Below are 27,456 nucleotides of genomic sequence, written 5' to 3' on the forward strand. Positions count from 1 at the left end.
GAAGTTGACCAGAAGGAAAACTTCATTGTGCTGCCAAATTTCTAAGGCGTGATCTGTGCTTTCATAATTTGCAGTATCTCCATCAAAAAACAATTGAATCTGAAGAGCTGGGAACGCGTGCCGCATGAAAGATTTCTGATTACAGCACCCACTCTCAGACTCAGAAAACATACACTTCTCTAAATGTTCCAAACCCCTTATGAACTTGTCATCTTTACTGGTGGCTCAGCCAGTATTTGAACCAAAATTGCCACTTAAACCCGCCCCTGTAGTTCACTGTACTGAGTGCACAAGTTGGGAGAATTAATTACCCACCGCATGTTGTATTTCTCTACCAAACACAGGAACATGGCAGGGTGGGCACTTGATGGTGAGTGACTGATGTTATTGAATTTCTTTGTTCTCATTTTATTGTGGGCTCAAAAAGAAAGTGAAATACACTCATGCTGTGAACTTTTGTACTTATTTAGCACCCTTCAATGATTTCAGCAAGCTGTAACTAGGACCTGCCTTTTCTGTCACATGGATATGTCTCAGATGATCTTTTCGCAAGGAAGGAGGATTAAGCCAGATTCCAGTGTAAATGTACTTCTCTCAGAGCTGCAGAGTTTCCAGCAGTTTAGAAAAACTGCTCCCTTGTGTTCCCACTGTGTTGTTCAGTCGACACCTTACACATCACAGAGGAAGCAATGCTGTTGTAAAGTGGGCAGAGGCTAGGGGAAAAAAGTAGATGAGCTTGTTTCTTTATAAAGCATCTTTGAACCAGTCATATTACAAATTTGAGAATTTTCTAATGTTAATACATATCATTAAAAAATTTTTAATTTCCTACACATTTGTGAAATAATTATTTCAATTTTCTAAATTCTAATTTTGTGATCTGGACTCTGTTCAGTCACTTACAATTTGTGGGACCTTGGAAAAGATGCTTAATCTCTGTTCCTCAGTTTCCTCATATGTAAAATGAGGGTACTAATAGCTGCTACTTCATAATATACATATAGCACTATATGCTTATGTTATATATGCATATTACATTTTAATATAAAGAACTAAGCCCAATGCATGGTACATTACGTGCTCAGGAAATGTAAGCTATTATTAGCCCCTATTATTACTTGATTAGGCTAACTGGTGGTATAGTTATCTAAAGTTTTTTGTTTTTAAACCAGCTATTGGATTTATTCTTTTTTTCGTTCTTGAATTAGTTTCACTTGATCATTTTCTTTCTTGTGCTTTCCTTATTTTGCTTTGATTTTAAGATTTCTTGTAGTATTTAATGCCCATTCAATCTTATTTAGTACTATGTTTAGAACCATGAATTTTTGTCTGAATACAGTCATAGCCATCTTATATGTAGTAATTTGATATTCTGAAATTTCAATTTGGTTTCAATTTAGAATTTCAAAATTTACAAGAGGTTGGCTTTATTCTTTTCTATTTTGGTTATTAAACTGTGGCTTTTTTTTTTCTTTTGTCAGACATAAGAATGCAGTCTTCACTATTTCTAATTTTGAAATGCATGGAGATTTTCTTTGGTACCTGGAATAAGGTCAGCTTCAAAATGTTTGAGGGAAACTAGAAGGTATAATCACAGTGGTTTGGATACAGATTAAATATATATTAGTGATTATATTATTCCTATGCTATCATTATTTGTTTTCAGATTTCATTGGTCATAGGTAAGTTACTGATTATGTTTTTGTTTCTCCTTGCATTTTCAGACACTTTATGTATCTTGCCGTTGGTTAGAGTGAACTGCTAGAATAAATATAATGGCTCATACACATACTTGGTTTCATCATTTATATTTGGTTAAACAATTCTTTACATTACATTCTTTCTGTCTAAATAACTGGGATAGTTTCTGTGTCCTGACAGAATGCTGGCTCAGTGGTCAATGACAGGTGTTAGAGTAAGCAGAGTGGGGAGTGAAGAGGTACAAACTGGCTCACCACTAGACAGGAACTGACATGGAGGCAATTTGGCCATCTTCCACAAATGGCTACCACATTAACCTTGTTCAAAGTCATCCCAGCCCACAGGAATGGGCAAGGAGCACAGGGCCAGGGGGTGGAGGGTAGAGGGGGCAAGCATGGAGACTTATGGACCAGGCTTAGAAGTGGCACTACTTCTGCTCATATCTCATTAAAGAACATTCCACTAAAGTCACAAGGACATACCCTGTGGGGTAATAGAATGTGTGGTATATCTGAGCAGCCATATATGCACAGCTGTAATTCTGTTACTATGGAAGTGGAGAATGGATTTTGATGGACGGCCAGAAATTTCTGCCATGATGTTGTTTAGTTTTGTATACAGATTTAGGCCATTTGAATTCTAGTACAAATGTAATGCTTTTTTATTTTTAATTAAAAGTGGTCTGACATTAAAGTGGAGAGCTGCAATGATAAGGGATCTGGACAGTGTCATTTTTGTTTTCTATCTTTTGCTAGATGGTTAATTTTCTGAATGCTACCCACCCCTCCTACCAGGCACCTTCTGGTAATTTAAAACTGCTTGTATTTCAAATGGTAAACTTTAAAAAACTTTATTTCTTGATTATTAACTTTAAAAAATGAAGTGAATAATATGTCTTTCTGTGAAAAACAAGGAAATTAACTCACTTATACTTCCTTCTCAGCCCCTACCGAGTTTTGTTAGCCTTCTGTATGATTTTCATCCCAGTCCATTAATTACATCATTTTAAATTGCAAAGTTTTTCTTTCAGGTGACTCTTTTCTATAACTGTAAATTGCCTTGTTATTACTGTTAATTTTATATTTTAATGGATTAACAATTTATGAGTACTTCTTATGTATTATGTTTTCTCCATTACTGCACTATTCACATTGATTCTCTTGGTTTATTGGATTTCGTCAAGTGTTATTTTCTTTTTTTTTTTTTTTTCAACGTTTTTTATTTATTTTTGGGACAGAGTGAGACAGAGCATGAACGGGGGAAGGGCAGAGAGAGAGGGGAGACACAGAATCGGAAACAGGCTCCAGGCTCTGAGCCATCAGCCCAGAGCCCGACGGGGGGCTCGAACCCAGGGACAGTGAGATCGTGACCTGGCTGAAGTCGGACGCTTAACCGACTGTGCCACCCAGGCGCCCCAAGTGTTATTTTCAAGAAAGATTCTCAATGTTACGATTCCTGAGTTACTGTATATTTAAGAATTCTTTGCCTTTACAACTAGGTGGGAAAAAAAATCTTAGACCACCCTTATTGTGTGATGTTGAACTAGTGTGAAATTGAGCCCTAGAAGATGATTTTTTTTTTTATTTTAACTTCTCCAAGATGTGTCAGTGTTGTTCATTTTGCATCAAATTTTTCCAGAACAATGAAAGTTCTTCCTTATTTAGGAAAAACTTTTTGTCTTTGAATTTTTTTTTTCTTCTGTGTCAATCGTAGCTTTCTGTACCCATGGATACTAATTTTCTTTATGTTGGATCAACCTTCTCCACTCCCGTGTAGATCCTTTTCCATCAGCAGTGACTCTGATTCTTTTTTTTTTTTTAACGTTTATTTTTGAGAGATAGAGTGTGAGTGGGGGAGGGGTAGAGAGAGAAGGAGACACAGAATCTAAAGCAGGCTCCAGGCTGAGCTGTCAGCACAGACCTCGACGCGGGGCTCTAACCCCTGAACCGCGAGATCATGACCTGAACCAAAGTCAGTCACTTAACCAACTGAGCCCCCCAGGTACCCCTACTCTGATTATTTCTTATGAAGTAAGACCTTTCCACAGCCACAGGAAAACTAATAATGTCTGTCACTCTTTCTCTTCCCCTGTCTTATTTTTCTTCATAGCATTTATTACTATGTGTTACTATGTCCCCAACACCAACTAGAACATAAACTCCACGAGGAGAGGAAATTTGTCCTTTTTTTCATTACCATGCCAGAACAGTGTCCAGCATACAGTTGATGCTCAATAAGTATTTGACTGAATTATCTCAAGCTCTCCCTGTATGTCAGCAATTCAGTTTTCAGTTATGTATATTTTGTTCTTTGCTGTTTCTAATTTATGAAACTTGTTTTGTCAGCTCTATTTTTCTATCTTATTGGTTGTCTTATTTTGTCTTTGATTTCTTCTTTCAATTCCTTTTCTCTTTAATTTCTTTGAGAGCATTGAGCATAGAGAATGAGTTCCGTATCTGTTCTTTTTTTTTTTCCTATAGTATTTTTACATAGTTTATAGGTAGCTTCTTTCCATCTTTCTCATGATTGGCACAAGCAACTTTGTGGGCACCTGGATACAGTGTGGGCAGTATTCTGAACCTTTTCCCAATCTGAGCTCTTTTGTTCTCTCCTAGCTATTTCCAGCTGAGTCCCTCCTTCTCAGGCAGTAAGTGCCTAAGTTTACCCAGTTTAGAGGAACAATCGCATACTATAAGGCACCATCTTTGGAAACGGGATATGCCCTTGATTAGGCAGAGTGAATTCAGGTCTCATAGTATTAAAACAAAATTTCAGGGATGCCTGTGTGGCTCAGTCGGTTAAGCATCTGACTCAATTTCAGCTCAGGTCATGATCTCACACTCGTGAGATTGAGCCCTGTGTGGGACTCTGCACTGAGCATGGAGCCTGCTTGGGATTCTCTCTTTCTTCCCCTCCCCCACTCACTCTCTCTCAAAAGAAACATGTAAAAAAATAAAATACAATTTCAGAAAAAAAAAAAAGGGTAGTCATAAATCTAATCACCACTGCCCATAAGCTCCCTCTCAGGCAACAAAACACGGGTCTGTGGTACTAGTTCTCAACTATGTATTCTTATAGATAATTGGTTCTGGGGATTGTGGTCACCCTTGCTCTTCATCTACCACCCTCCCAGATGAAAAATCAAAATGGCCACTCCCAATAGCAATTTACTTCCTTGGGGAGCACAACTATGGCAGTCATGCAGTTCGTGCACTGCACAAAGGTGCTCAGTTGAGAGGGCAACAGGGGGACTGAAATCCAGTTTACACTTGGCTCTCTGACACACATGTCCTGGGATGGAGTTATACCTGTTAAGAGAAAGGACTTTTTCCTTTGCACAAAGGTGTTTAGCCCTGTGCCCACAGGGTTGAGTATGCCCCAAAAGGGTGCCTTTTTCTAACTCACACGGATACCACGTGGGTTGGCAGCAGCACTGTGGGAGATTAATGCCAGATGGTGATATGTGTAGTAGGGGAAGGACTTCCACCCTGGAAGGACATTTTCTGTCTTTTTCCCATAGACACTGACTCCCTTATCTGATTCCCTCCAAATGCATTAGGTTTTTCATAATTTATCTACTTGCCTTATCCCCACCTTGTACAGCTTCTGCCAAGAGTATAGGAGCCAAATACAAATTCCAAGGAGTCTTTTGTCTTCCTGCTGCTTTTCAGAGTTTATGGTATGAGGTTGTATTGCTTCCTCTGTTTGAATGCTGCTGGTGTTGTTTTGTTGATTCTTCCTCCCTCATTTCTCACTCATGTTTTTAGTTTCTAAAATAGAGTAGTTTTATGATCTGGCTGCATACTAACATGCTACTTCCAGTCTCTCCTTGATTTAGATGTGGTCTCTCTGTGCTGCCATAACTGTGCTTTTTTATATGCCATCTATTTAATATGCATGTTCATGAAGGGCTACAAGCACGTCTGAACCTACTCTTTAGAGTTCTGGTGAAAAGTTAAATTTATTCAGGTGTTCTAGAAATGTTATTTGGTGTCCATAAGGCACTGCAAGTTTATCACATATTGAGGATGACATCAAGATGATCCCACACTCTGATTTTTAAAATTGAAATACGACTTCTTCAGACTTAAATAAAATGGAAGGAAATCTGGAAAACACTATGTTTCTTAAAATGATAGCTCTGGAAATGTAGTTGAATTTGATATTCAGTCAGGAGTTTCCAACAGACGTTGCTAGTACAATAAACTTACACAGTGAATCTGCCATTGTGATAGAGGAAGCTTTAAATCAGATTTAAATCTTGTCATGCCTGGATAAATGTGCTAATATTTTCAGTCAGTCTCTCGTACAGCTGTTAAAACATTTTAGCTCTGTAGGTCAAATGGAACTTCTAAAATTCATATGAGTTCTGTGTTCTAATTCTCACTATATTTTGCTTCTCTAGTTAGAAAACAGACATTGCACCTGTTGGGATGAGCACTGGGTGTTGTATGGAAACCAATTTGACAATAAATTTCATATATTAAAAAAAAAAAAAGAAAACAGACATTGGCTTCTGTAAAGGTGTACATCAAGGATTACTGATCCCATCATATCTTTCAGTACAATAAATTTTGAGTTTCATCTAAATACAAAGTTGGTACATATGTCACAGATTCTGAATGCCTTCAGTAACATGGGAAAACTAGAATTCTGCATATGTAACATATAAGCAGGAAACTAAAACTCATTCAGGAAGTATACATTTGCATTCGATGTTTGATTTCAATAAAGACAGTGACAGGTTTATGGCAACTTTGCTCAGCTTATCAGACTTTTTAAAAATTCTTAAAAATACAACACTTTCCTTCCATTAGGTTTCAGCAAATATTAAATATTCCAGGGTTCTTTTTTCTTATTTCCAGTTTCTCCAGCTATGAAGTGTCAGTCCTCAATTCTCCATGGGTTTCCAGTTTAAGGTTTTTTGTATGCTTGTTTTTATAAACAAGGTTCATTATTATCTTTTCATAAACTCTCTTAATTTATGAAGTAATTATCTTCTTTGTCATATTGCTCTCCTTAAGATGTTCTATAAGGTTAGATTTTACCTCATTCTTCTCAATTTTGCCAACCAGTGCATATATGATTTTTTATGCGAGATCCAGGCAGTACACTTCAAAGTTATAAGAAACGTGCCTGACTCTGCAATTTTTCCCATGTGCTGAAACATCCATTTATTTGATATCAATTTGACTTGTTACTGAAGCCACTTGTCCTATCTTTCTTAGGCCCTTTCAAGACTCTAAAAATGGGCTGCATTCTTTGTGTAACAAGTTTTACTTCTCAGGTGATAGTTCCATAATAAGAATGGTCAGAAAAATGATTTTCCTTGGGTCCATGGCTCAAACTAATGGGCTGTACTATAACATTCAGTAAGGAAATAAATTGATAAAACTTAAATGTTTAATCTATTTTCTAGTTTTACTGAAGTTTGCTTAAGTAAATTTTATAGCAAAATATGTGTAATGGTAGGTACCATATATTCTCTTCCATTCTATCTCCAGATCAATTAAATGGAAATATTCAGGAGTAATAAACTTAATATCGTGAACATGAGAACAAAAAGATATATCCAGATATATTCATTAATTCAGAAGTAAAATTTAATGATTTTCAATTTTTTTACTAGTACAAACTAGGTTAACAGTCCATACTTCTGAAAAATCTTACATATGCCATATTTTTAGTAAGAGCTCAAAGAAAAATGTCTAATCAGGTATAGATTACACTGTATTTTAGTCCAACCCCTAAAGTCAGCACAAATACACAACTATAGTCATGTTTATAAGGTAAAAGTTGTACAATAGTTCTGTATACTAAAATTTCATCAACAATGCAGTTTTTGAGAATCAAAACATTAGCTGACAGATTTGCTTTTATGATTTTTAATATCTTTTTTAGTATAACAATGATACTAAGTTAAGTTCATCATTCTTTCAATATCCAGTATGCATCACTAGCTGACAAATTCATTTTAATGGCAGTAAGGTGGGAATTTAGTCCAAAGAGCAAAGATTCATTTTGATGAGTTATTTGATCATAAAACATGCAGTAGTGAACTTTCAATTCATAAACTATTTCTATCATTCAGTAAAGATTATTATTGTAGTTGGCATAATCATCAGAACTTTTTTCCACCTAGTTACAGCATTTCTTACCATTAGATTGGCTATGGAGTGCAAGAGGTCCAGTGGCTCTGCCAAGGACGTGGCAACCACCTCACCAACATACTCAGTCCATACATTAATGGTGGCCTGAACTAAGCTTCAACACAAAACTTAACACACTACTAGAAAACATGTCTCAACAGAGCCTTTTACACCTTTCTCACTAGCTAACCAGACATGGGTCATCATTGCTTGGTTTGACTTCTCCTTCTAGCAGCAAATTCATCACAACCTTTGTCAAATAGCTGCATGTTCCTCTTTTTCCCAGTGGGGGAGTGTTGTAAAAGGAAGTCATGTCATCCTACAAAGGAAAACAGTAAGCAAGTCGTTTGATTTTTTGTTTGTAAAGAGTTGACAGGTAGAATCAGTGTCAGCCTAGGGGGGGAAATAAATTCACAGAAAGATTTCCTTGTGGAAAACAGAATCTTGAGCTTTTCTTTCATTTTCCTAAGGCATCTTCTCAGCATATAAAACAAAGACAGATGTTTTCAGTATTCTCTTTGCTGATAATTTTTATTTACTTAAAGAACCTTTTTACAGATGAGCATAAAATATTAAACAGAGAGCCTGGAAGGGACTATATTAGTAGTATACACAGCACCAAGGTAGCCTGTTACGCATTCCCATCCTCCCCAGAATTTAATTTTATAGCCTTCTGGAATCTATGGCTCCTTTCTGGTAAAACAATTTTAACTGCTAACTATATAAAGGAAATTTATGTCTTCCTAGTTTTCTTTTTAGTCAAAGCTTCATAGCTGAACTGACTAGTAATTAACTAAAACGTACCACTAATTCCTCAAATAAGCCAGACTTCCTCCCTGCCCCTCGAGTACTACATTTTGCACTCTATAAATCTGTTTTGTAAGTTAAATGATAAGAGATTAGGGATATTTTGAAGAGTTGAGACAATGAAAAAACTCTATAAAAGGCTGTTTTATCCACTTACTTGTTTTTCAACTTCCTTTAGTCGACTCTCGTCTTTTTGAAATTCATGAAATGCTTCTTTCACCAGTTTGTCTAGATCTACTTTGTCTTGAAATTCTAGCTCAGGGTTTCTTTCCAGTACAATGGATACAACCATTAGTAACTAGAAGAGACAGACGTTGAAAGCCAATTATATGAACCATAAAAACAACACAGCCTGGACATGTTTTCATTCTTTAGTCAGACTAATGGATGGTCCTCATATTCCATAATGTGTTCTGCACGATGACAGGTTTTTGGATCATTGTGAATGGAATCTTTCTAATCTTTTAAAAAAATTTTTATAATGTTTATTTATTTTTGAGAGAGAGAGAGAGTGACAGAGCTCGAGAGGGGAAGGGCCAGAGAGAAAGGGAGACACAGAACCTGAAGCAGGCTCCAGGCTCTGAGCTGTCAGCAGAGAGCCCAATGCGGGGCTCGAACTCAGGGACTGAGAGATCATGACCTGAGCTGAAGTGAGACGCTTAACCGAATGAGACACCCAGGCGCTCCTGGAATCTTTCTAATCTTAAAAACTAGTAGCATAGTTCTGTTTGGAAACTGCACATTTTTTTTTTCATTGTATATATCTTTATAGCTGAGCAGAAATGTTTTTTAGTTACTTAAATGAAACTAAGAACTTTGACAAATGATTTTCCTAATCTTGTCTGTAGTACATAGTGCCCTGTTCACCCAAAGTGCCTGAACATTCTTGCCTTTGGGCATTAATCCTTGTTGGCAAAACACTAAAACCAGTGTCCAGTGGAGCGGAGGCTGCCCTAGAAGAGGTGGTAGGCAGCAAAGCCAAAGAAGGCAGGTGAGAGTTCAGTGGAGCCTCTAATCAAATGACTTGGAGCCCAGCACCCTAAAATGAGTATAATACTGTGACATCACAGTAGTTTCTCAGGGTATGGTTATGTTTTAAAAAATACACCTAACTCTGACCTCTTTGATATGAGTACTATTTGGTCTACATGACTTAGTTTAATGCATCATCCTATTGTTTGTCTATCTCATACATTCATCCTAAGTACTAACATTCATTTTAATTTTTTTTTCTTTTTTAGGGCACCTGGGTGGCTCAGTCGGTTAAGCATCCAACTTCAGATCAGGTCATGATATATGGTTTGTAGGTTCAAGCCCCACGTCGGGTTCTGTGCTGACAGCTGAGAGCCTGGAGCCTGCTTCGGATTCTGTGTCTTCCTCTCTCTCTGCCCCTCTCCCACTTCCACTGTCTCTTTCTCTCAAACTCTCCCTGTCTCTCTTACTTACAGAGTGTAAGTGGGAGAGGGGCAGAGAGAGGGGGAGATGCAGAATTTGAAGTAGGCTCCAGGCTCTGAGCTGTCAGCACAGAGCCCGATGCAGGGCTGAAACTCACAGATCACGAGATCATGACCTGAGCCAAAGTCAGACGCTTAACTGACTGAGCCACTCAGGTGCCCCACTGACATTTTTTTAGATGACAAACCATTATACACAAAGACTGTGTCTGAGTACACAGTGCTTGGTAAAGACTTTCTGATCTTTATTATGCTTCCTACTTTGCATATGGAACAGGAAAAAAGACCTCATAATTCCAAATTTGGGATTCTTCCTGACTGTACTTCAACTAAATGCTTCCAAAACAGAACCTGAAAGAACCAAAGGCAACACTTTCAGAAAAATTCAGGTGTCAAAATGTGGAAAATCTTGGGGCAGGGATTTAGCCAGGAGAATATGAAGTGTTGCTCTAGTTCTGAAGAAAAATTTCTTCTGCAAAGTGACCCTCATTTTGGTCAACAAGAAGGACCTCCATGTCCATTGTAGGTCCCAGATGCTGGGCACTAAACACTGAAAGGCTAACAGCACAAGGAAGGCATTCACCTTTCCAATAACCCCATCTCTTTCTGACCCCAGTCTGCCTGACTTCCCACATGCTGCTGATACTGTTTATGAATCCTGGCACATCTGAGATAGGATTGAATCTCACTCCACTCTGGCTGTAGGTCCAGACACGCTGCATTTCAGGTGCCACAACCAGTTTGGCATTTACTGAGATCTTCTGTATCACTAAGACATGTTACCTACCCACAAGAGACACAAAGTCTACCCAGAAAAAGACACAAAGTGAAGATGGACTATGTATTAAATCCATTCATTATGGGAATTCTCTATGTATTCAGCATAATGTTTTAAAATGGCAAAAGAGCACATGTATACACGTGCATGGATGTGTGTATGTATTTGAGCATTTAACTTTATATAAAATAATGATACAGTACAAAATTACATGTATTCTCTGTTCACAGAGGATGTTTGGAAAGATGTCCCTCAAAATATCAATATCAGTGATCTATTGCTACTGGGTGTGGGGAATTTTTTTCTTTTCTGTAATTTTCTGAATTAAAACTTTATATAATAGTCATGTGCTATTTCTCTAAGCAGAAAAAAAAAAAAAAACCCTGAAATCAAAGCAAACAGGATAAGGTTGCTTCCTCTGTTTTTTAGTGGCATTCATGCACTTGCCATTGAAGGGCACTGAATTGTTCATGTACTTTGACTTGAGTCAAGGATGGCTATATCCTCCAGGACTCAACTAGAGGAGATCGGGATAGGTAAGGAGTAGAATTCCTAGTCTCTTGGGCAGTTTCTTTTATGTTAGTTTTCAGGGAACAGATAGAAAGCATTTCTTCAGCAATCTACATTTCTAAATACAAACCTCCACAACAATCTGTCTGTACTTTGGCTGGTCAATATTCCCCAACATATCTTCAACAAGGAGAGAGAAATTCATCTCATACATGGTCATATCTGACAGGGTTGGTTGCTGGAAAACAATAACTCAATATTAACATGCATTCTTGCACTGCGGTTTCCACCTAATAGAGGAATTTCATTTTCTCTTTTTTTAAATTTTTGTTAATGTTTTTATTTATTTTTGAGACAGAGAGAGACAGAGCATGAGCAGGGGAGGGGCAGAGAGAGAGGGAGACACAGAATCTGAAGCAGGCTCCAGGCTCTGAGCTGTTAGCACAGAGCCCGATGCGGGGCTCGAACTCACAGACTGTGAGATCATGACCGGAGCTGTAGTCAGACGTTTAACCGACTGAGCCACCCAAGTGCCTCTTTTTTTTTTTTTTTAATTTTTTTTTTTAATTTTTTTTCAACGTTTATTTATTTTTGGGACAGAGAGAGACAGAGCATGAACGGGGGAGGGGCAGAGAGAGAGGGAGACACAGAATCGGAAACAGGCTCCAGGCTCCGAGCCATCAGCCCAGAGCCTGACGCGGGGCTCGAACTCAGGAACCGCGAGATCGTGACCTGGCTGAAGTCGGACGCTTAACCGACTGCGCCACCCAGGCGCCCCCCAAGCGCCTCTTTTTAAAACAAATTTTTTTAATGGTTTTATTTTTGACACAGAGAGAAACAGAGCATGAGCAGGGGAGGGGCAGAGAGAGAGGGAGACACAGAATCTGAAGCAAGGAATTTCATTTTCTAATCAACAATCTTTTTGAGTTTCTATAAAACCTTAGCATTTTCAGCTATATGACTGGATTTTATATATGTCAAACTACTGAAGCCAATCAGCTGACTATTGTGATAAATTAAACCTCTTGTTTTTAGTGGTTATCTTCACTATACAAGTGTTAAGAGAGAGGGGATATCTTGGAAATCCACTTCAATACACAAAAGGAACAGCCAAAAATTGAGACAACAAATAGAGTACATATTGCTTTCAGAATTAACACAAGAAGTTATGCTTGCTGTCACACTTTACCATGTAAGTCACTTGCTACTGATTTACATCATTTCTGTGGCAGATCCTTTCTGAGCTGGCAGCATAGAAATGCATACAAATAAGCAAAAACAACATTACATGTAGAAATGGCAAGAAAACACAGAAAAAAAGCTAAAAGAATTTACTCTCTATATTTCATTTAAAATGAGAGTATTGCATCGTCTTCCACTCACTTTTTACAAACCAAATGAAAGCAGCAAATAAACTCAAATCCAAATCCAAATTTGGGCATGGTGGATAACTCTCAAAGGATTGAAGAGAAGGCTCTAAATGTTAGGTTTGTATGTTGGAAAGCAGATGTAGTCACCAGACTTATTACCAGAGATGAAGAAATGATGAGTCATACTTATTTGCTTCTACCTTGATGATTTACAGTGAACTTGATCGTAGCCTCAGAACAATGTGTATCTACTTACTACTCCAAATGGGATCTAGCAGGAAAGTTCCCTTGAAATCAAGTAACAGCAAAGTTGTTTGGCCTGGTATAATAATGCACCAGCCCTGTAATTCATTATGGTCCATCTACTGTATTCTGTATTCAATATAATCTAACATATTATTAATGTTTACAGGTAGTACCTAATTTGGGGAAAGTGAAGCCCATTTGTTGAACACAGTATTTATAATTGTTTATATGTCTAGCAATGGGATTAGTAGGGCTACAGAAGTTAAGGAAAATCCTGTCATGGTTTCATATCAATTTCCTTTTAATATATCTCATTTGAAAAGTCACCTAGCTATTGTGCAACTATGATAAATCTAGAGAAGAAACATCAAACTTGCTTTATTTCCCACTCTCTGGAAGAACTTAGGGTAGGCAGTATAGCAGAAAAGTTAAGACAAAAGGCTTAGAAGTCAAATTACCGGGGATAGGGCAGGGGATAGGTGTCACACTCTGGGTCAGCTACTTCCTAGATGTATGACCTTGGGAAAATCACTTTGCTGGGCCTCATTTTCCTCATCTGTCAAGTGGGAATAATAAAGTACCTACACCAAAAGATTGTTGTGAGGATTTTAAAGGAGCACCTAAGAAAGTGTGTGTGTGTGTGTGTGTGTGTGTGTGTGTGTGTGTGTGTGTGTATATATATATATATATATATATATATATAAAATATAAAAATACTTGACATGCACCTGCTGTTATTGATGTTAGGAAAGAGAGGAGACAAAATATAAGTGGCCTGGGCAATCAGACAATTAAATGAAAATCTGGTAGGTATTAGTGGGGGCTGGGAAAGCAGCTAACAAAAAGGTTGCCATAGTCCACTGTATGTAGACACAAAGCCTAACAGAAGACGCAGAGCATGAATAATGGAAGCCTGTTCCCTGCTCATAGGAGACAGTGCTGCTCCACCCAATGATCACAGAGCATCTGGGAAAGGAATAGGGCACCTATACTGGCAACCAAATACAACCACTCAGTAATTTGTTAATAGTATAAAGAATACTTTTTAGAGCCTAAATGTCCATCAACTGATGAATGGATAAAGAAATTGTGGTTTATATACACAATGGAATACTACGTGGCAATGAGAAAGAATGAAATATGGCCTTTTGTAGCAAGGTGGATGGAACTGGAGAGTGTGATGCTAAGTGAAATAAGCCATACAGAGAAGGACAGATACCATATGGTTTCACTCTTATGTGGATCCTGAGAAACTTAACAGAAACCCATGGGGGAGGGGAAGGAAAAAAAAAAAAAAGAGGTTAGAGTGGGAGAGAGCCAAAGCATAGGAGACTGTTAAAAACTGAGAACAAACTGAGGGTTGATGGGGGGCGGGAGGGAGGGGAGGGTGGGTGATGGGTATTGAGGAGGGCACCTTTTGGGATGAGCACTGGGTGTTGTATGGAAACCAATTTGACAAAAAATTTCATATATTGAAAAAAAAAGAATACTTTTTAACAGGTTTCATTCATTAAAAAAATAAGTCATAGATTCATAGTTCAAAATTTGAATGGTTAAAAAAGGTTTTCAGTGAAAAGCCCACCCTGTGTCCTGTAACCACGTTTCCCTTTCCCTAAGGCAAAGAAAAGAATGTTACCAATTTCTTGTGGGTCCTTCCAGAAACACTCTGTGTATGTATGTATGTGTGTGTGTTTGTGTGTGTATAAACAAAATGAGTGTGGGTATGTGTATTTAAGAATACTATATTTGTATAAAGACTTTCATCAAAAATAATTTGGTTGATGTTTCAACACAAAGAACAAATACAGTACTCCATTTCCAAAAAGCCTAATTATTCATGTTTGTGTATAAGCAGAATGAGTTAGATGTCAGTATTCAACAAAATAACTAAATCAAAGAAGCAGGCCAGTTCATATAACTTGGGAAACCATTTGAAGGAGGGGGCACTAATTCATTTGGACCAAAGGTAAATTATATCTTGAGTAAATTAAATGATTATCTCCTGACCTAATGAGTTATTACACTTTTCACATTCACTGAAATTCACAGTCCTTTCCTTATCCATAGCATTACTAAGTCACCTTGCTTCTTAGTTCTGATTTGGTTCTGTATTCTGAATGTATGTTTTACCAATTGTGAGGTCCCCTAGCACTAGCCCACTATCACCGGGTGGTAAAGAAGTACCACCATTCATAGCAATGCCAACATAAGAAACCCTAACTTCACTAATAAATAAGGGAAAGACAGTTGCTTGGCAAAAGGTTTGGGCACATGGTTCCTTTCAACACAGAGCTTCCCTGAAACATCTGAAATATAATAACACAAAATTGTTTTTGATTAAATACAAACTTTAAGGAAAATATCCATTTGGTAAAGCAAGGCTTTTGTATAGAGGGGCACTAAAATTAAAGTAACTCAGACTGGGAAAATATATTTCCAATCCAATTGATTAGGTATCTTACTTTCTAGTATTTCCTCCCTTCAGGTATCTGGATACCCTTCCTTTAAACACTCTTAAAAACCGGGATAAGCAGAAAGGTTATTTGCAATGCAGAGGGGGAAAGAATTCCCTATGCCCTTAGGTCCCTTTAAATGATACAAATATAATGGGGCTGTACCTGTGGCAAATGCTTCCCAGCTACAATGATACCATTGGGAGTTCTCTCCAGGATCTGCCATACTCGGTCATAGAACCCAGCGGGAGTTCTATTCAAAGACCCATCAATCTGACGCCTGTTCAGCCAACATCTGTAGACCAAAAGAAAATGCCTCAGAGTTGAAAAACAAGCTTGTTCTGGTAGAGAGCAGGGTTTTCAATATGGATTAATTGTTCCAATAGGGTAAGCAATAAAAGCCAAAATCCATCAATGATGCATATCTACCATGTGTTACAGAGGTTACTAAATATTTCATAGTGAAAACAGAGCTTGCAGGATAGGAGAAAATCCCCAAGATTTTAAAAAATTTAATAGGCAAAATGATATTCTCTAGTAAGTTATAAGGTTGCTCACTATGTGATCAAATAACTTCCTAATATGCAAAGAAGCTCCATTTAAAAACACAGAAGCAGCCAATTTTGAAATAACTTCATGTGGTCCTTATATGCAATAAAATATAAACTTCATGAAAGCATGGACATCATATGGCTTGATCACTCCTATATACCCCTCCCAGAAAGATGATTAATAAACATTTGATAAGTAATGAAGACTCAAAAAAGCATTATGTATCTAACAAAATATATCTTGTTTTAAACTTTAAACTTTACATTCATTTTCTATTTAAATATGGCCAAAGTACCAGTGCTGAAAAATCAGCTACAAAATCTTACATGTCACAGTAATCACACCATAGTGATAAGCCAAAATTCTAGATCTCTTATTTCCATGGATTAAGTATTACATCTTAAAGATATAATACTCACAAATCGCTAAAGATGCAGAACTTGCATAATTTGAAAAGAACATACAAATGACACAGTAGCATATTGTTCCAAAAGGTGAAGCTAGGAACAGATATATACTTTTTATACTTGGTATTAAAACAAGCATCAAATGAAATATACCATCAGCCACAAAGTAAGTATGTGACCAACAATATTTCTAGGTAGGAAAATGACTACGCAGGAGACAGTATACTGAAAAAGATTATTTTGGTTCTGATGGAAGAGGACCAATAAAAATTTAAAACTGCATAAATGAGTGAGGCATCTTTTTTGGATGCACAGATTTTTTTTTGGCAGGCCCAGACTTGTGTGGCTCGGTTCAGTGCTATGCCAAAGAGAAAAAGCCCAGAGGTGTAGGGGTTCCTTGGTGATGTTTTACTTTGGATAATGGGTGTGCAAACTGAATACCCAGTACTCTGCACTTGATTTTTTTTTCCTATCCCCTTTGTATGGCAACCAGAAAAAATGGTATTTTCAGAGTTCTATACAGTCACGATTAATATTATAAAAAGGAGATGTTTGCTTAGAACAACAAAATAGAAGTGTGTGAATACTCATAATGGAGATGAAGAATTATTTTTGAGGACCTCTCTTTTGTTTTTATTTTTTGGCTTTTTACTTTGAAAAATTTTAGACTTACAGAAAAGTCAAAAAGTAATTCACAAAGTTCCTGTATACTCAGTTTCCCCTAGTCTGTTATAGTACATAACAACTATCAGAACCAGGAAATGAACATTGACACAATACTATTAGTTACGGATCTTATTCAAATTATGCCATTTTACCACTAAAGTCCTTGTTTTGGTCATGGGTCCAATCCAGGACCCCACACTGCATTTGATTTCCAAGTCCCCTTAGGTTCTTCCAATCTGTGACAGTTCCTCAATTTTCTTTCATCTTTCATGAATTTAATATTTTAGAAATGTCAGTTACTTTGTTGAATATTCCTCACTTTGGGTTTATCTGATGTTTTCTCATGATTAGAATTAGATTATGCATTTTTGGCAAGAATACCTGGAAGTAGTTGTGCCTTTTCAGTACATCATTGTCAGGGAATACATGATACTGATGTGTCTTATTCCTGGGATGCTATCCTTGATCATTTGACTAAGGTAGAGTCAACTGGGTTTCTTCATTATAAAGTTAATATTTTTCTTTTGCAATTAAAAAGTATCTTGAGTGGAAATACTTTTAAATTACACAAATTTTTCATTTCTCATCCTACTTCCACCCACTAAATTTGAGCATCCATTGATGGTTCTTGCTTGCAACAATTATTACTATTGTATTTGTCTAATGATGAGTTTCTATTTTCATCATTCTATCTACACTTATTAATTGGAATTCTACTATCAAGAAGAATCCCTTCTATCCCATTTATCTATTTATATCAGCATGGACTCTTGGACATTTATCCTATGGGTTCTTATTCAATACTATTATTATTTCTTTTCTTGCTCAAATTATCCTAGCTTTGGCCATTGAGCCTCCTCCAGTATGTCTCCAGTATCCTTCTAACACATTTCTATAATTTTTTGGAGCATTATCTTACTTCTGGTACCGTAAGATGCTCTAGGCTCATCCTGTATTTTTCCTAACCCAGCCCTGGAATCAAACATTTTTTCCATGGAATGTTGGTTCCTCTTAAAAAATATTATTTGGAAATCAGTATCTGGGCACTAGGTTTGCTCACTGTTGTGGGAGTTTCACTGCTTCTGGGTCCTCTCAGTGGACAGAGCCAAAAAAGATACGGACGTATACTCACATATACACACATAGCCACGTTTATTTCTGTAGCTGTCCATCTGTGTGAAAACCATGAATTCATACTGACATTTTCAATTTCAATCCACCACTACAGGGTATATTCTAATCCTTCCCCTTCACTCATTTCTAACTACATTCTCTGACAGAAATCCGGCTCTCATTACCCAAAATATATTTACACAATATATACAGCAATTTCAAAATTACAAATCCCTACCTCTGTGAGGAAAAAAAAAAACTTATTAACTAATAAGTACAGTATTTGTGTATAGCTCTTTTTTTTTTTTTCCTTTAGCTTTATAGTATCTAGAAATGTTTTCCAAAGGTACTTGGGTTAATTCTTTTCTTCTCCCCTCCCTTCAGGGTGGGAATATTATTCATTTGTAATACAGTTAGGTTCATTTGTTACTATTTGTATTGTTTTATTTTTTTTACATTTGGATTAATTTTAATTATTTACATTTTAGGCATATAAAATATTACTAAAGTTTAAGAATCAGAGCTATTTAAAAAAGGCATATTCAGGGAATTACTGCTCTCTCATTCAGCCCTATTACCCTGTACCCAGCTGTCCTTTCTTTCCACCCTGTTCCCACCCACTCCCTGAAGGTAACCAGGGAGGTAACCAATCTCCTTAGTATCTGATTTAACCTTTCTGTATTTCTTCCGTACAAATGAGGAAATAATCTCCTTCTTTCTTACATGAAGAGTAGCATACTACAGATGATCTTTGCATTTTGTTGTTTTCATGTAACAATATAGCCTAGAAATGATTCCGTATCAGTTCAGAGACAACTCTCCTTGTTTTCACAGCTGCCTCATACCCTACTGTGTGCATGCGCCACAGCTTATTCAAATAATCTCCCATGTATGGGCATTTCGGTAATGGGTGTTCCAAAATTTATAATTATAAACAATGATGCAATGAATAATATTGCATACATATGTATTTTCATATGGTTGGAAGCACATTTTCCAAATAGATTCCTGAAAGTCAAAGGGTAAATATACATGTAGACTTGTTTTAGATGTTGCCAAATTCCCATACAGAAGGGCTGTACCCACCAGCTATGTATGAGAGTGTCTCTTTTCCTACAGCCTCAGCAAATGTCTGTCATGCTGTTTAACTTTTGCCAGTCTGATAGATGAGAAATGGTATCCAATAGATGTTTTAATTTACATTTCTCCAATTATGACTTAGTTCAAACATCTTTTCAAATATCTAAGGTCCATTTTTTTTTTTATGTTTTAAAGGAATTGATTAATTGTATTTTTTTCCTGTTTATCTCTTGGGTTATTGGTTCTTTGTCCCACAGTTTTTAAGAATTCTTGGACATTAGCTCTTTATAGTCTATGTTTTGTTCCAGTTTCTCAGCTGTCTTCTGAAACTGTCTATTTTCTACCATGCATAATGATGTTTTAAATTTTTATATAGTCTTATTAATCTTTTAATGCCCCTAGATTTGAGCCAGAGTTAGAAAGCCTTTCCCATATTGAGGTTAAAGCAGAATTTACCCATGTCTTCTTTTAGCACTGGTATGGTTTCATTTTTTACATTCAGATATCAGATCTATTTAGAGTTTATTCTTGTGTATAGTATAAAGTATGGATTTGATTTTATCTTTTCCTAAATGGCTATCCAGTTGTCTCATCACTATTTATTTAAAAAGTCCATCCTTGACCTAGTAATATGAGACATCACCTTTATCACCTGTTAAATTTCCATATGTGTTTAGGTCTATTTCTGGACTGTCCATTCTGTTCAGCTGGCCTCTTTATGCGTTCATGTGCCAGCTTCACACTGTTTTTATCACAGAGGCTCTATGGTAGGTTTCCCTGTTAGGGAAAGTCCTCTGGTTATTCTTGCATGTTTGTTTCTCCATATGAAGTTTAGTATTAACTAGTCCAACTCCATAAACAGTTTGTTGGAATTTTTTTTGGAATTGCATTACATTTATAACTGATATCTTTTTAATGTTGAGTGTGCCTCTCTAAGAACAAAGATGTCTCTCCATTTGCTCAAATCTACTTTTATGGAAGACTTGTTTTCTAGGCATATAACTATACCACCTTAGAAAATACCAGGCACACAAATAGTGCTAATAAATGCTTGCCTAAATAATTATATTAAACTTCTTTCTGTAATAAAATGTTCTTCAATTCAATACATTGCATAAGTACTTGTTTTGCTCTTATTCTAAGCTTAGTACAAGTTAAGTCTATCAAATGGTTTAGCCCATTTGAAGAAGTTTATAGTCTATTTAGAGAGACAGAGTCCCAGGCAACTTATTTAAATAATGTTACCAAACGCAAATCTTCATGCCAAAATGTTGGGAGGAGATGGTGAGTGCTACAAAGGTAAAGAAAGGGAACTGAGCAAAGTGGTATGGAGCATTACAGTTTGCACAAAATAATAATAATTAAGAAACACTGATAAACTATACCTGAAAAAAATACAAAATTAAAATCAACAGAAAATCACAACTGAAGATAGACATTTTAATTAGCATCTCTATGTACACTGCCTACCTAGTAAGGTGACCTCTGATACTCTGTTGCATTTTATTTCTTATTAGTATCTTATTAATTTTGTGTATATATCCAAGTATGATGTTACTGTAAATCCAGAATGTTCTATGGGTAATAAAAGGTTCTCATTACCCTCCATTCTGTTGAGGCTGAAGAATATCCAACAGAAGCTGTTTAACTTCACTAGGTGACAGCTGATACAAGTCTCTGGCTGGCTTGTCTCCACCACGGATCTGTAGTTCATACTCCATAGCATGGATGATCCACCTGAACAAAAGAGGAGAAGCATGAATCAATAACTCTTGAAATAAAATCATCTCATGCTTCTCATGGCAATGCTCCTGTTAACAGCGCTGACCCATTCAAAGGGGAATGAAGAAAAGGCCATCTGAATTTTCTAAACTGCTGATATAATTACTTCCATCAAGATTATGTGACATGATCAGATTCCTAAAAAAGAGGCCTGCTCTTGCATATGTGGTTAGGTAGTAAACATGAAAATAGGTAAGTACTTAAAGCATACGGTATACAATAGCTGCTACACTATTATTTTCATTATACTAGATCTATGCAAAAAACAAATAGGATAAAAACAATTCATTTTAAGAAATGGGCTGAGATATGCTATTATAGAAATGTTTCTTTCCCAGGAAGGACACTTTCACCTATTTCCTTTATTTTGCAGTCAATCCCTTGTGATTGGAGGGCACAGAGAAGAACCTGACTTTGAAATACATGGACGCAGTTAGTTATAACTCAATCATACTAATATATTAGAGAACACACTTTATTTAACAAATACATTTCAGAAAGTCTTCTTTATAGATATTTAAATAGAGATATTTAAATGCTGTTCATGTACCTATTCTTAAAGAATGTATCCTTTAATAGATATTTAAATGTTGTTCATAAAATATATATATATTTTTTTATTGCAGAAGCTTTAATGTAATTACTTAGACAAGCATTTATGGAGTACTATTTGTGTGCCTTGTATTTTCCAAGGTCTAATATTTAATTATTTTATATGTAAGTTATTTTACTTTTTAATTCCAGAAGCTTTTAATAAGTACTTATACAGTTTCATCTCATTTCTTTCATTTACTGTATTGTGAGAAAAGAACTCAGATAAACTAGTTATGCAAAGCAAAGAAAATCATGGAATAATACTGTGCCTTAGGGAACCAGAACTCTACACACCATTAGGAAGAGCTAGGGAATTAGTTTTACACAGCAGATTCCTATGCTTTATCCTTAAATCCTTCGGCGAACACTTAATAACAAACAGAGACAGTGCAACTCAGCAGCTAGAAAGAATGTGCCTTCATTCGCCCATGCTACTTTGTCTCCCAAAGGGGGACTGTGTAGCCAACCCACTGGGAGAAACGTCTAGTTACAGCAGTAAAGATTTAAAGTGGCTAACTTATTGCACTCAAATATGTCATTATCTTCCCCCTGATACACTTCTCTGAAAGACAACCCACAAGGCTATTGCAGGTACAGAGATGAAAAAGTTGGGTGGAAATAATCAAAAGATTAAAGTCCTTCTTTCTGCCAAGGCTGCTTTGCAAAACAACAGTGATGCATCCTCATGGGATACCTTTAATGTCTCTCAGAAGGAAAAAAACAGGAAAAACGTGAAGCCCTTCCAGTTGAGTCCAGGTGATATCAGCCAGGCATATATCCCTGCCTGCTGGGCCAGGCCACAGGCCACAAGGATCCCTGCTCTGTGACTGCTCCAATCTCACTGCCTTCTGCTGAAGCAACTCTCAGCTCTTTTCTCTACCCTCTCCCATATTCTTTGTTGGTGCCATTTTTGGAAGTTAGGAATTTAACTAGACTACCAGTTAATTGCATAGTATGTGTTGAAGACCACTGAGATGCATAAGAGATACACAAGGATGGAACATAATAATTTAAAATAGGTATTATTATTACTATTACTATTGATAGTACATAATAAATATTTAGTAGTTGCTCATTGGTAAGAACAATAAAGATGACAAAGCATTTGCAAACAATAAACAAAACAACAGAATGTGTGACAGAATTAAGATGTATGATTTATATTTCTCTAATCAGTTGAAAAGAAAAGCTGGACTAAAACTATGTTATTGCGAAAGACTAGAATGTCTTCGATTGTTCATTATTATGAACTGTATTAGTAAAAATGTTATATCAGGATAAAAGCCACAAGGATATAGTTACTTTGGATGCTTTGATGTTACAGTTGTTTATGAAATTACCCATTAAAGCAACATTTCAGTGATAATAACTGCTCCATGGACCTCTCTTTAAATAAAAAAATTATGTTTTTAATTTTATAGGTTATAATTATCCTGTATCATTTTGTTTATTTAACATTTACATTTGAGGCAACTTAGTATAAAAGAAAGAAAATCAAATTAAAAATCTAAAGACCTGACTTTTAGTCAATGGCATGAAAAGAAAGTGGGGTTTGGACATCTTGTTCTAGATTAAAAGTGATTTAAGAGACAACTAATGCCATGTGTGTGCCTTGTTTGGGATCCTGATTTTTTTTTTTGAAGTTATTATGGGGACAATTAGAGAAATCTGAATAAGAACTGGATATTAGGTGATATTAAGGAATTACTGCTAATTTTGTTAGGTGTGATAATGGTATTGTGATTACTCAGAAAATGTTCTTTTTAAGAGACATATGCTTATTAAAATATTAAGGAGTAAAAACAAAAATGTCTGGGATTTGCTTTATAAACTACAGCCCCCGCCTCCCCCAAAAAAGATGAAGCAAATACAGCAAATGTAAATTGCTAACAACTGCCTATGTCCATTTTAAATAAAGGGCATATGGGACTATACCAAATTATTCTATTATTAAACATTTAAAAATTTTTATAATGAAAAGCAAAAACAATAAAGACAGGATTAAATACCAGTTCTGTCACTTACCAACTGTGCCCCACTAACAAATTATTTTTCAAATGGGAACATTATTATTACTTGTTCAGCTAATTTTATGGAATTATTTTGAGAAAAAATGAGATAATGTATGTTAAAAACCTTTTGAAATTAGAGTCATAAAAAATGTTAGCAAACTCTTTTTATCTGACTCCTGAGAGGCTCAGGTTGGAGAAAGGTAATAAAACTTTTAAATTCAAGTCTTAGAATTACTTAAGCAAGAGCCATATCCACTTAACTTCAGGAGGTGTCCTCTTCTCCTGAATGTGAGACAGGAAACCATCAAAACCCTAGAGGAGAAAGCAGGAAAAAACCTCTCTGACCTCAGCCGCAGCAATTTCTTACTTGACACATCCCCAAAGGCAAGGAAATTAAAAGCAAAAATGAACTACTGGGACCTCATGAAGATAAAAAGCTTCTGCACTCCAAAGGAAACAATCAACAAAACTAAAAGCAACCAACGGAATGGGAAAAGATATTTGCAAATGACATATCAGACAAAGGTCTAGTATCCAAAATCTATAAAGAGCTCACCAAACTCCACACCTGAAAAACAAATAACCCAGTGAAGAAATGGGCAGAAGACATGAACAGACACTTCTCTAAAGAAGTGGCCAACAGGCACGTGAAAAGACGCTCAACGTCGTTCCTCATCAGGGAAATACAAATCAAAATCACACTCAGATACCACCTCACGCCAGTCAGAGTGGCTAAAATGAACAAATCAGGAGACTATAGGTGCTGGCGAGGATGTGGAGAAACGGGAACCCTCTTGCACTGTTGGTGGGAATGCAAACTGGTGCAGCCGCTCTGGAAAACAGTGTGGTGGTTCCTCAAAACATTAAAACTAGATCTACCCTATGACCCAGCAATAACACTGCTAGGAATTTACCCAAGGGATACAGGAGTGCTGATGCATAGGGGCACTTGTACCCCAGTGTTTATAGCAGCATTTTCAACAATTGCCAAATTCTGGAAAGAGCCTAAATGTCCATCAATTGATGAATGGATAAAGAAATTGTGGTTTATATACACAATGGAATACTACGTGGCAATGAGAAAGAATGAAATCTGGCCTTCTGTAGCAACGTGGATGGAACTGGAGAGTGTTATGCTAAGTGAAATAAGTCATACAGAGAAACACAGATACCATATGTTTTCACTCTTATGTGGATCCTGAGAAACTTAACAGAAGACTATGGGGAGGGAAACGAAAAAGAAAAAGTTGAGAGAGGGAGGGAGCCAAAACATAAGAGACTCTTACAAACTGAGAACAAACTGAGGGTTGATGGGGGGTAGAAGGGAGGGGGGGATAGGTGATGCGTATTGAGGAGGGCACCTGTTGGGATGAGCACTGGGTGTTGTATGGAAACCAATTTGACAATAAATTTCATATTAAAAAAATAAATAAATAAAAAATAAATACAATTGTTAAAAAAAATGAAACCAAAAAAAGGAGGTGTCCTCTTCTAAAATAAGTAACTTAATTTTTAAATGCTACCATTCTAAAGTCCTCCAAAACTTGAGTTATTAAAACTGAACATTACTTATCACATTTACCTTTTAAAATATTTAGTACCAGAAACAAAGATAGTTGGAGATATAAAAATTTCCCTCAGGCTTCTTCCTTCTGTTTACAAAATCTCAGCAGTTCTGTGAGGCAAATTATAGAAAACATTGCACTCAACAGTTACCAAAGAAACAAAGTGACTGTCTTTCATTCATTCCAGCACAAATGAATATAATTTATCTGTCAGATTATTAAAATACATTTATTCATTCAAAAATATTGTCCAAACTAATCTTTTTAGCTTGGAATTATTCAAAGGACTAATACATAGCAAAAGTCTTAGACATAAACTACTATACAGCAGTCAGAGACAGAGAAAGTAAATTACCAAGTGAGTAACACAGTGCAAAAATTCAAAGACATTTAATCCATTTTTAGAACTACTAATACAAAAGGGCATCAATTCCTTTGCATGAGAATGTCTCACTTCTTACCCTCATTCCCACTAACAAAGTCATCAAATCTGATGTGACAATTCCAATGTAAAATCACTTAACGCAAGATGGGGAAAGCAAGCAAGCAAGCAAGTAAGCAAATGTGGAAGTTCAAAAAAATGAAGGTTGTCCTTGGACACATCCGTATAAATTCAGTCTGTCTAAAGAACAAGGGACATGCTTTACTTGCCAATAAGCAAATGAGAAAGTGGCAGATACACACGACTGACCAGATCAACCTTCATATGTATCAAGGTTTGATTTGAGAATAATGAATTCTTCAGCGCTGCTGGAAAACTATGAAAAGGTGGAATAGTATTCCTATATAGTCCTAGGGATAACCTTATCCTTCTAAAAACTCTCTTGTTGTGCTGATCAAAAAGGATTTAAATAATATAACAGAAAGTGAATTTAGAATAATAGTCATAAAATTAATCGCTGGGCTGGAAAACAGTATACAGGACAGCAGAGAATCTCTTGCTACAGAGATCAAGGGACTAAGGAACAGTCACGAGGAGCTGAAAAACGCTTTAAAGGAAATGCAAAACAAAATGCAAACCACCACGGCTCGGATGGAAGAGGCAGAGGAGAGAATAGGTGAACTAGAAGATAAAGTTATGGAAAAAGAGGAAGCTGAGAAAAAGAGAGATAAAAAAATCCAGGAGTATGAGGGGAAAATTAGAGAACTAAGTGATACACTATAAAGAAATAATATACGCATAATTGGTATCCCAAAGGAGGAAGAGAGAGGGAAAGGTGCTGAAGGGGTACTTGAAGAAATTATAGCTGAGAACTTCCCTGAACTGGGGAAGGAAAAAGGCATTGAAATCCAAGAGGCACAGAGAACTCCCTTCAGACGTAACTTGAATCGATCTTCTGCACGACATATCATAGTGAAACTGGCAAAATACAAGGATAAAGAGAAAATTCTGAAAGCAGCAAGGGGTAAACGTGCCCTCACATATAAAGGGAGACCTATAAGACTCGTGACTGATCTCTCTTTTGAAACTTGGCAGGCCAGAAAGAATTGGCACGAGATTTTCAGGGTGCTAGACAGCAAAAATATGCAGCCGAGAATCCTTTATCCAGCAAGTCTGTCATTTAGAATAGAAGGAGAGATAAAGGTCTTCCCAAACAAACAAAAACTGAAGGAATTTGTCACCACTAAACCAGCCCTACAAGAGATCCTAAGGGGGACCCTGTGAGACAAAGTACCAGAGACATCACTACAAGCATAAAACATACAGACATCACAATGACTCTAAACCCGTATCTTTCTATAATAACACTGAATGTAAATGGATTAAATGCGCCAACCAAAAGACACAGGGTATCAGAATGGATAAAAAAACAAGACCCATCTATTTGCTGTCTACAAGAGACTCATTTTAGACCTGAGGACACCTTTAGATTCAGAGTGAGGGGATGGAGAACTATTTATCATGCTACTGGAAGCCAAAAGAAAGCTGGAGTAGCCATACTTATATCAGACAAACTAGACTTTAAATTAAAGGCTGTAACAAGAGATGAAGAAGGACATTATATAATAGTTACAGGGTCTATCCATCAGGAAGAGCTAACAATTATAAATGTCTATGCGCCGAATACCGGAGCCCCCAAATATATAAAACAATTACTCATAAACAGAAGCAACCTTATTGATAAGAATGTGGTAATTGCTGGGGACTTTAACACCCCACTTACAGAAATGGATAGATCATCTAGACACACGGTCAATAAAGAAACAAGGGCCCTG

General features: G+C 36.5%; 1 protein-coding gene across 6 annotated transcripts in view; it reads right to left on the reverse strand.

Moving 5' to 3' along the window:
- Window positions 1–7,282: 7,282 nt before the first annotated feature.
- Window positions 7,283–27,456, reverse strand: part of PHKB (phosphorylase kinase regulatory subunit beta) — a 274,597-nt gene continuing 254,423 nt past the window's right edge. For all 6 annotated transcript variants that reach the window (XM_030298118.1, XM_030298119.1, XM_030298121.2 and 3 more), the window contains 5 exons: window positions 20,889–21,023; window positions 15,634–15,763; window positions 11,530–11,637; window positions 8,815–8,955; window positions 7,283–8,169 (listed from right to left, as the gene is read on the reverse strand). In XM_030298118.1, the coding sequence (XP_030153978.1) occupies window positions 8,032–8,169; window positions 8,815–8,955; window positions 11,530–11,637; window positions 15,634–15,763; window positions 20,889–21,023 (652 nt within the window). In that variant the 3' untranslated portion in view covers window positions 7,283–8,031. The remainder of the gene's footprint in view (window positions 8,170–8,814; window positions 8,956–11,529; window positions 11,638–15,633; window positions 15,764–20,888; window positions 21,024–27,456) is intronic.

This window comes from Lynx canadensis, chromosome E2 (assembly GCF_007474595.2).
Source record: "Lynx canadensis isolate LIC74 chromosome E2, mLynCan4.pri.v2, whole genome shotgun sequence".
Classification (NCBI taxonomy): domain Eukaryota; kingdom Metazoa; phylum Chordata; class Mammalia; order Carnivora; family Felidae; genus Lynx; species Lynx canadensis.